Source organism: Diadema antillarum, unplaced genomic scaffold (assembly GCF_040938485.1).
Source record: "Diadema antillarum isolate AM-2024a unplaced genomic scaffold, OU_Dant_1.0 seq00000932_RagTag, whole genome shotgun sequence".
Lineage (NCBI taxonomy): Eukaryota > Metazoa > Echinodermata > Echinoidea > Diadematoida > Diadematidae > Diadema > Diadema antillarum.
This window is the reverse complement of record NW_027271783.1, coordinates 1177240-1188511: the sequence shown is the minus strand read 5'-3', so window position 1 is coordinate 1188511 and position 11272 is coordinate 1177240. Positions and strand designations below refer to the sequence as shown.

At 39.4% G+C, this 11272-nt stretch overlaps 1 protein-coding gene across 1 annotated transcript in view; it reads right to left on the bottom strand.

Annotated features, from left to right (window-relative positions):
• Positions 1-2185: 2185 nt before the first annotated feature.
• The window catches only part of LOC139741533 (dihydropyrimidine dehydrogenase [NADP(+)]-like), a 33046-nt gene continuing 23959 nt past the window's right edge, over positions 2186-11272 (bottom strand). Inside the window, exons 11-16 of the mRNA XM_071652112.1 lie at positions 10739-10972; positions 10090-10294; positions 9231-9493; positions 6685-6861; positions 4272-4418; positions 2186-2619 (exon numbers count right to left, since the gene is read on the bottom strand). Coding sequence (XP_071508213.1) covers positions 2305-2619; positions 4272-4418; positions 6685-6861; positions 9231-9493; positions 10090-10294; positions 10739-10972 — 1341 coding nt within the window. The 3' untranslated portion in view covers positions 2186-2304. The remainder of the gene's footprint in view (positions 2620-4271; positions 4419-6684; positions 6862-9230; positions 9494-10089; positions 10295-10738; positions 10973-11272) is intronic.

Sequence of the window (11272 nt, the reverse complement as noted above, 5' to 3'; positions counted from 1 at the left end):
CCTGTATCAGGAAGACGGATATTTTCTCTCATCAAGAAAGAAACAGATATAAACTTTGAGGAAGGCTCTTGGAGAATCAGGAAAGACGGTTGTTTTTGGGAAGAATTTTTGCTTTTCATATCCCTCACTTCTGGCATAAGAGCCATCAAGTCTTGTTGGAAGAAAGAGACATGATTGCTTAGCTCTCAAAAGGAGCAAATGATTTCCAGATAAGACAAACATTATATAATCATTGCCATTTTAGATTTCCACATCTCTTCAAACTAGCAAACTCAGTTCATCTTTGGTGAAACAGACTTGACTGGAACCAGCAACCATATCATCTTATTAAAGCTGCCACCTGCCAGGTTCACATAACCTGGGGCAGACAATGGCACTGTCCCTCAAGAAATACCACACAAAATTCCATTTCATGTTGTAAAATGAGCAGCTGTTACTATGGACAAGAATCACAGTACATTACATAAGTCAGATAGATAGACACAAACATACAAAATCAAGATTTTTTGGAATGTATTAGGCAATTTGTGCAAAAAAAAAGAAGCATTTGCATGCACATTTAGTCACACAACAGTAAATGGAAATTTTTGTTTAAGGCATTGGTAATTCAGTTGCAGCTTCACTAAGCAGCCTTTTTTTTTTCTTTCACAAGTTGATTAAGAAAAGCTTAAGTCACTACCACATAACCATTACATGCTTTTTGCGCCCTGCTCCCCAAAATAATCAACACTGATGACACATCGACACACTAGAACATGGTGAACCATGCAGAATGTTACATTTCATTTATGCCCAGGAGTTTCAAAAGGTCATATGTACCAGACGAGCAGAATTTCTTGTATCCACTGATGTTGGATGAAGATGGGTCTTCACAGCAAGCTTTGTTAAAGCTTGGAATGATACAGTCAAACTTGAAATCCTGTACTGGGTAATGGTTCAACCTTAATCACTACAGTTAAACATAAAACACACGAAAAGCAGCATATATTAGTGAAACCATCCCATGTATTGTACTGACATGTGTATTCTTATGGTTATGTTGATGCAAAACCCAAAGGAAACTTTGATTTTAAGAGTTTAAATGCAAAGAGTCATCTCATGGCTCTCAATGATCAGAACAAAAGTCCTCCCCAACAAGTATCTTTCACCTGTACTGATGGTCATTTTTAAATATTAGGAAGATTTATGATATAGTGATGCATGTACTAATGAGAAATGCAAATTGTGGTGGCGAGAAAACATGATGCTTATGTACACACTACATAAAATATGAACTTGAAAAATAAATGGAATGATAAAAATCTAAATGTCTGCCTATGATAATACTAGTAGGGCCTACTTAAGTACTCAGTATATAATTTCATTCATTCAATATTTTCTGTCAAGCACAATTATTTTTGGATAATTCAAGTATGCTGAGATAACACATAATTTTCTATTGGCATTACATTAAGGCTACCTTCAAACTCACATTTAGTTCATGATCAGACAGTCCCCCAGTCTCAACATTTTTTCAAAATATTTCTAGAAGTGTGCATCAATAACAGGTATTACATTTTCTTCTGGCTTCATATTTGTAGTCTCTGAAGCAAGACACAGTGGTATGGCACTCCCTTAAAAACATATTTTTTGGAATCATTAAAAAAATAAGAACACCTATTAGTGGATATGTTGCACGTTATATGTCTTTATTATTATTATTATTATTATTATTATCATTATTATTATCATCATTTTTATTATAATTATTATTATCATTATTATTATCATCATCATTTTTATTATTATTATAATTATTATTATTACCATTATTATTATCATTATCATCATCATCATCATCATCATCACCATCATCACCATCATCACCATCATCACCATCATCACCATCATCATCATCATCATCATCATCATCATCATCATTATTATGATCATTATTATTAAATAATCTTTCAACATTCCTGGCACACATTCTGCTCCTTGTTTACACTTGTACAAACAATCTGAACCAAAAATCAAAGCAAACCTGTCTTAGGGAGCACAAGAATGTTCTCTCCTGGTGTTATTTACATCATGTAAAAAAGCCAGTCGTGCAAAGACAGATGAACAGAGTAATTCATGATTTATGTAGAATTATAATGCAGCATCTCCTTTTCACAGAAATGTGTCTCATTGTTTTTGGTCCAAATTATTTTCGACTTGCACATGCTGCCATAGCAAAAAATCTTTTGGCGTTTGTAAGGAATTATGAAGTATAAGTAAAGGCCTGACAGATGCCACTGTTGATCTGTGGATAGATCCCTTGGTCTAGGTACTAGCACTGCTGATTGCCAAGGGGATGCCCCTGTAGGGGATGTAGGGGCCGTCCCTCTCCACCATCTTGATGCAATCGATGATCGGACAGACGCTCACACAGAGCGTGCAGCCCGTACAGTCGGACGTGACGTGCGGCAGGTGGGTCTTGGGGTCAAAGGTGATGGCCTGGTAGCCGCTGTCGTTACAGGTCATGTAGCACTTGCCGCAGTTGATGCACATCTCTTCGTCGATGAGCGCCACCACTTGTTCCTTGTGGGTCAGCTGTCCATAGGTGCCAATTTTATCCAGGGCTTGGCCAATGACATCCTGCAAAGAAAAAAAAAAGAAGGTACAGCTTGTCAATGGTGGGGCCTTCATTCTTTCATGAAAGTTACAATTTATACTTGAATAACAAAACAAGGTATTTTCTTTTTCTTTTCTTTTTTTCAACTCCTGTAATCCTAACTCTGTGCATAACTTAATGTAAATGTTTGTGCGGTGTCCTGTACTTTGTAAGATCAATACACAATCAAAGTACTTGATTCACTCATACAGCTAGTAAGGGATATCTAATTACAGTACGTCTTAAAATTTCTTTTTGTGGCATTTTTCTTCATGAATGTCCCCTATTTAAAACATCCCTTGCTATGCATACCTCACAGGGTCTGTTGTGCTCAAGTGTGGAGAGCTAATACAATATGTAAATTAAATCGGGAATGGCAACTTATAAGGTTACGGTGCTGTCACACTACAGCTTAAACTAGCATGTGCACATCTACTTGTTTGCTTGTTTTTAAAAACTTTAGGTATACACTGTTGTAAGTTGTCATTTATTTGTGATGTGTTTGACATATGCTGAACATGCTAGCAGTTCAGTGCAGCTTGCAGAGATAAACTGGGGCCTCCAAACTTTGAACATGTTCAAAATTTTGAAGGGGACAAAATACTGATCAATGCACAATGTGTACACTGATCTCTTGTTGTATGAATGTTTTGCAAGCTTGTAAGTTTCTTCAGAATTACACAACACCAGCTACATAATAAGCAATCAATCATTCTTCATACATTGGGCATTTGTTTACTATGGCTAGACTTTGTTCAGAACAATACATTTTGGCAAAGGAGTATGAGCAACTTTGAGCCTATCTGGTCTTTGTCAATTTTGGAGAAAAAAAAATTGTACAGTGGGCATACTACATTTGCTCTAGCGCTATACTGTGGCAGGTTTTATTTTTTAGCTCTCTTTCAGAATATTCAATCAGAGATGAGTCACACCTTTACAAAGGAGTTCATAATTTGTAGACTGATTCAACTGGGTCAATGACATGACAGCACTGTGTCTCCATGTGTCCAAAAGGAAGGTTATAGTGACTCAATACAGACTACAAGGATCATGTAATCTCTGTTTGTTGACAAAAAGTCTCCAGACATCTACTGTATACACTGTTATTTTCGCATACAGATATTCTTGCGAATGACGAGGCCACAGACAATTTAGCGAGATGTTTTTTACGAATTGACGCTGAAGCTTACGTGATGCACTATTAACTGGGCGCATGGAGACATTTTCGCGTGTTGTTAAATTCGCGATCCAACTGTGATTCGCGAAATTCAAACCCTCACGAAAATCACAGCTTATACAGTATATCTTTTGACAAACAAAAGCATTCCAGCATGCATGCAAATCGGATAACAATGCACTAGCACTAAAAGAGTTAATGAACAGTTCCCCAAGTTTTGTGGATATTGTAAAATCAGAAATGTTTGCGGCATGATATATTCACAAATTGGAACTGACAGCCTTTTTTGTGGCATACAATTTCGCAAATTGCCACTGGCATTCAATGCATAGTGTAGACAAGAACTTCTGTGTGCACTTTAATTCTGTGTATCTTGACTCCTCCTGAAATTCGCAAAAATCTCACGCACACAAAAATTTCTGGTTTTACAGCGGCATGCACCCCCATATGGAGACTCACCTTGATAGTAGGCACAGGCTTCTTGGGCACCCTGGCAGGCCTCTGGGGACCCGGCTGCTGATCCTCTCCGGTCAAGTCAAGGGTGCGTTTGTGAGCCGCAACCAGCTTTAGTCTCTCCTCCTGGTATGTTCCAAACGATGGTAGATGCTGGGGGAGGAGGAGGTGAAGATAACGGCAACCATTACTTTCTACTCTATCATCTCATAGACTGCTCAGCAAACCCTAGCCCTCCTTTCGCTTACTGCTAATGCCACATAATTCTTTTAACCCAGTGAGGACAAGTTCCGAGTACACTCGGGCAGGTGTCTACCGGAAATGCTTGTTGTAGCAAAATCAAGCCGTCCTCAACAGGTTAATGTCCTGAGTAATCAGGAATACTTCTAGTAGAGGACAAAATCTCAGGAGGTTGCCAGTAATCAAAGTCACCGAGTATGAACATTGCATACCTGTACAGATGGTATGATGTTTTGGCCACAGCTGTAAAACTACACGCTGAAATTTTTACAGTGGTTTTGCTAATGTGAATGTCAAAAATAGGCTCTTGATCAAGAAAGTACCAATACGTGAAAATATTGTCAAAAAATCCAAATAAAATTTGCTCTGCACACTCTATCCCAGGCCAGCACACCAGTGTTGCAAGATCAAGGGACTACTGGTAGTAGAGCCTCAATGCCATAAACATAAGAATAGTGGTCACTGGCATAATCTAAATACTAACTAGCAGTAATAGCTGGCTTATTTCAAGCAACGCTTAAACAAGTAACTGTTAAATAAATCGCACCTTCCTCTAGACATTTATATATATATATATATATATATAACACAGTGCTTATATAGCGCATATCACTACCGTGGTGTCTCTATGCGCTTTAAGGAGAGGGATGAAGTAGAAAGAAGAAATGCAGTGTACAATATGTGTACCATAAATGATGAACCAAACTCATTCATAATACTTTTTGAACAGAAATGTCTTGAGAGCAGTTTTAAACTTTAACACTGTGGGAGCTTCTTTTATATAACACGGAACAGCGTTCCACAGTGTGGGAGCAGCATGGGCAAAAGATCGCTCACCATAAAACTTTGTTGTGATAATAGGACATTGGAGAAAATTTTTCTGAGTTGATCTTAAATTACGAGAGGGAGCGTACCTGACCAAGAACTTACTGAGATATTCTGGTGCCATTGAATGGCGGCACTGATAAGTCAGTAACAGTATCTTGAAAACTATACGTGACTGAACAGGAAGCCAATGGAGCTGTTTCAAAATGGGGGTTATGTGAGAATTCTTCTTTGTGCGGGTGATCAATCTTGCAGCTGCATTATGAATTGCCTGGAGTTTATGTAACTGTAAGTCAGAGATATTATACAACAAACTGTTACAATAGTCTAAATGACATATAACAAAAGCCTGAACAAGCTTCTTAGTGGTCTTAACATCCAAAAACTGACGAACTTTTCCAAGCTTATATAAAGCGAAGGATGCTGATTTACATTTCTCTGAAACAAATTTGTCCATGACCATATTCTGATCGAATATCACACCAAGGTTTTTGGCTGTTTTACCAGGTACAATGGAAGTACTGTCAATCTTTATAGCAGGAAGTTCCATTCTTCTGCGAAATCTAGATGTAAGGTGTAAGATCTCAGTTTTTTCATCATTCAGTTTAAGACCATTCTGGATTGACCATAGTTTAATCTCTCTGATACAACATTCAACTTGAGAGATTGCATCCTGCATGTTACAAGGTTGAAATGAAATGTATATCTGAGTGTCATCAGCATAACACATCCCTGACATTTGGTTGGACACGATAATATCATGTAAAGGAGAAGAATACATGGTAAACAACACTGGGCCAACCACAGAGCCCTGGGGGACACCGATATCTAATACATGAGCCGAGGATTCTAACTTCTCTATTACAACTGTCTGCCTTCTCTGCTTCAAGTATGATTCAAACCATTTATAAGCAAGAGATGTGATACCAAACTTGTGTTGCAGCCTGTGCAGTAAAACATCATGCCTGATGGTGTCGAATGCCAATGAAAAATCAAGCAGAACAAGTATGGTTTCATTGCCATGGTCTAGAGAAAGATTAATATCATTTGACACTTTGAGTAATGCTGTTTCACAACTGTGGAATGGTCTGTACGCAGACTGCAGGGGTGAGTGTAAATTGTTATCAGAAAGATAATGCTGAATCTGCCGAACCGCAGCTCTCTCTATAACCTTTCCAAGAAATGAAAGATTAGCAACTGTTATGTCTCTGGGTTTGTCTTTTTCCACACTTATCATGATAAGAAGACAGCAAAAGTGTCAAAATGTCAGAGCAACTGTCATTCACAGAAATATCTGTATGTGAAAATACCAGTGTGTACACTACCACAGCCAGTCCTAAATATTTGTATTCACCTTGCCAATGACATCGGCCACCCTGACAGGCTTCCCTTTTTGGTGCCTGACCGTTGGTGGACTCTGACCATCCCAGTCGGCCAGCTCGTCCAGGCTCTGTAGGTAGAGCAGGGCCTTGAGGCCGGTCTCGTAGTCCTCGATCAGCGTAAAGTCCTGGTTCTGAACGGCACTGCAGACCTATGGTTGGGGTGAAACACAAAATATTGTCAAACCTATGTCGATGTAGGGCAATTTGTCAATCAGTTGCAATGAAAACACCTCAACGGAAGAATTTCATGAACTTGAATTGTCAAACCTGTTTTCATATAATCAGTGGCCATCAGCCTACAGCTGCTGCACAATCCAGGTTAGTATCCATCGAGTGTGTCAGTCATTTTTGATACTTTACTGCACTTAGTGGCTAAAAACCGTGGGTTCAGCCCTATCTGAAAGGGGACTTCCAGACAAGTTAAAGGTCAGTCTGATAGGAAAAAGCAAAATGTTATAAGTAAAACAGTGAAAATCCGAATCTAAATAGTTTGCATGAAACAGTTCTTTAACAGTCTATACAAACATGTAAATGGGTAAGTCAATTGTGTCAAAACTGGAGCAGTAAATTCAGCACTTTTGAGAAGTGTATCCTCCAACTAGAATAATAATACTTATAATCAAATTCATTGACATAATAACAACAATAATAGTGAAAATATTATAATGACAATAATAACAAAATTATATCCAGCACTTAACAGGTTCTTCAATGGTATAAGCAAATCCTCTTACAATACACCCTATTGTCACTCTACACAAAAATGATTCTTCACCAGCAATATAAGATATCTTTTCCTGTTTACTGAAAGTTTGAAATCTGCAGTGCCAAAGTTACATCACAGAGAAACCAATCTTTTTACCCACGCCGATGAAAATCGGCAGGGGGTTATGTAAAGGGTTCCGTATGTTTGTTTGTTTGTTTGTTTGTTTGTTTGTGTGTTTGTTTGTTTGTTTGTTTGTTTGTTTGTTTGTTTGTGTACAAGATAACAAGAGAACGGGTAAACGGATTTGCACGAAATGTTCAGGGGATGTCTGGATAATGACAGGAAAGAATCGATTAGATTTTGGTGATAATCGGTTGACCCTTGCAAATTCTGCGCGACCTTTAAGTTTTGACCCCATGGTATAGTGACCACTCCGAAAATTTCCCGTTTCTCACTTTGCGATTTTCCGCTACCATACGAAAACATAAACTCCCAAACGATCGGACTTCGCTGCTCAAATGTTCGTAAGAATTCCGAAATTTACGTTTAGGCCTATTTGAAGGACTATGTCCTTCTGGATTTATGAAAGTTCGTTCTCCGTCGTCACAAACTGGCCCGTATTTTGATGATTTTTCAAATTAAAATTGATTGTTTTTTTTCGTTGGAGGAGCATTTGCTCGGTCGCAGTCACACTGCACGATATGCGCGCTCAATGTCAATGCGTGTGCAAGGCCGCTGAAAATGCATCGCGCTCTACCCTGTTGGTGCAAAATAGCATCGGGGACGTTGCGGCGCTCGTTGGTGACCGAATACTGGTGCAGTAGACATTTGCATTTAACCCTTGCATTGAATAATTCCCGTAGACACTAATCATAGGGGTAATTGCCTAGGGGGTACGTAAATTTTGTTTTTCTTTTGCGCTTTTGTGGATACCATCAAAGATCGTACACTCATACGACCTTTGATATCAACACACTCTCGGCTTGCTATAAGCAAAATATCCCGCAAGAAAACGGCGTATTTCTCGATATTTAGCGCTTTTTCGGCGACCCGTCGCGTAGACAATACTCTTAAAACTGGACTTAATTCGCGCGCGCTTGGAAAAGTTCCGAATCTGCACTTTTGACGGTGGAATTTGGGATTTTCGATGGATTTTTGGAGGAGACTAAAGGACTTTCCTGTGGTGAATGAGTGTTACCGTATGTGAAATGATGTGATTTGCATGTGATGTGACTGTAGAACCAAAGATCGTACACTTCAGTGTACGATCTTTGGTAGAACGCACTGGCTGGTGATAAAGGACACTGGCAATTAAGTGACCGAATTCTGGTAGATGACCGAATGCACAGTATGTTTACCCCGACTTTGTACAAGGCGTGGGTCTGCCGCCTTTGACGGCCCCTCTCTAGTTTCTCTTCATAAGGAAAATTTAGCTCTCCTTCTTTCTTTTCGAGAAAATTTGACAACAAACTATCCTTGCCATGTCTCGTAGTGGAATCAAAAAATAACTAAGCAGCATCACTCTAATTGAAACCTCATAAATCAAGTGTCCTACACACCGTGTCAGATATGCCTATTGGATGAATTATTACATAATGGGTGGATGACCCAATGACCTGAAAACATAATGCCTCCTGCAACCTATTTGCAGGGGAGAAAGAATGCTCTTACATGATATGTGGGATGTGCTCAGTGCTCTGCATAGTCCTGCATTGCAAATGTTGTATAGCATGTATGTTGCCTTGGGACACTCTAAGTCATACAGTTTTATCACAAGGTTAAAACATTACAGGATGACTAGATGCTCCTTGCCTGTACTGCACTTGCGCCTGCGTGCAAAAATTGCAGGGCTGCCTCTGCCGAGTCGATGCCCCCCGTCGCCAAGATGGGAAAGCCTGGAAGGTTGTTAGCGATGGCGGAGACTGCCCTCAGCGCGATGGGGCGGATGGCATTACCCGACATGCCCCCATAGGTGGTACGCCTCTCCTTGCCTACTGCTGGCCAGGCACTGGAGCTGGCCTTTAGTCCCATCAGACCTGAAACGGTGTTGGTGGCTGTGACGCCATCAGCATTTCCTGTTGGGTTGAGAAGTTGCAAAGCCAAAAATATTAATCAAGGCTTATACCACAGTCACATTCAGAGAGCAAATTGTAGCTCAATGTTTTCCCCCAAATAGCTGTCGAAAACAAACTGCAGACAAAGAATATTTCACCAGCAAAATTTTGAGCTCGACTGTACTATATTATGAAAATAATATTGTGTGAATATTTTTGAAATACAAAAATCTTGTACTAGAATACCCTCATCTGCAATGCCATAAAGAATAACAGTTCCCTATCATTGGCACAGTGGAAAAATCCTTTATTGCATGGAAGTGTCTGCTTGTACAGCAGTGCACACTTCAATCATAACTATGTATTAAGATCTCATTATTAGTGTCAGTCAAACTGTAAAAATGACTGTAAAAATCTCCAACATGGAGCTGAAGGGAGAGAGAAAGATGAAGTATGCATGTCAGTTTGTATGTTTCTGGAATGAAATAATGCCTAACAGTAGTAATTGGTCTTTTCCATTCTTTGCACTTAAAAGCATTAAATATCCCTATTCCCGCTACTTCTATCACAAACAGACCACAAATAATAACAACAAAGCATCACTCGTCCTTCAGTACCATTCTTGGCAGCCCTGGCGATGTCCACAATGTTGGTCACGTTTGGTGTCAGCTTGGCAAAGAAAGGAATCTTGACGGCCTCCCTCACCCAGCGACAGATGTTGAGCACCAAGTCGGGGTCCTGTCCACAGGCTAGACCCATTCCCTTCTCCCCCATGCCGTGGGGGCAGGACAGGTTGAGCTCCAGTGCGTCCGCCCCTGCTTTCTGGATGGCGAACCGATGGTGAGATGTTGTTAGTCGCCTCCCACACAGCATGAAAATTCTCCATTATCCATGATATTACCCCCATTGATTGATAAATTGCCCTTCATCAAGGAGAATCAGTTGCAATAAAAACAACTCCATGCAAGACTTATTGATTTGAAAAAAAAAAAAAAAAAAAAAAAAATATATATATATATATATAGTTTAAATAATTCTGTTCTGTGAAATTCATGCCAGACAAGGGCACAACTAGGCCTGATCAAACATTCTGGTGCTCGAACTCACCCCAGAATAAAATATTTTAGTATAAACATAACTGATAAATCAAATACTATAAAAATTTAAAGATGTGTCTGTCTTACTGAACTGACATCAAGCCCAACTGAATGAAAAAAAAAAAAAATATATATATAATAGAGTTCCTTTAATCTTGGGGTCACTGACCTCTGACATCTTGGCCAGTTCCATCCAGTCCTCCTTGTTGAAGCCACACATGATGCTGGCTATCACTACTTGCTCTGGGAAGTCCCTCTTGAGCTCGCCGATGATCTGGCACCAGTATGCCGCTGTCTTCTCGCTGATCAGCTCGATGTTGAGGAAGGAACCCTGGCCTGGACCGTATATGTTGCCCGACGTCGTGCCGCGCACGATGCGTGGTGATACATTGGTGATAAAGTCCTGAATATGATGTACATATGTAACATCAATTATGATGACAATGAATATTATGTTATGTTTTGCTATGTTTTTTCTTTATTTTTCTCTCTCTTTTTCACACAAAACCTCTCTCTTTTAAACACAAAATAATGGGAAGCATGTTGGGAGATACTGTACATATGCAGAAGAGATCTGTATAAACCATTCATGCTGAAAGTTGCAAGTGTTTAAGCTGGAGAACATCTGCAAAATCAGGTAATTCAAGAAAAGTGTGACACATCGAAAACATTTACTAATATGATTTTTTAAAAAACATACAGT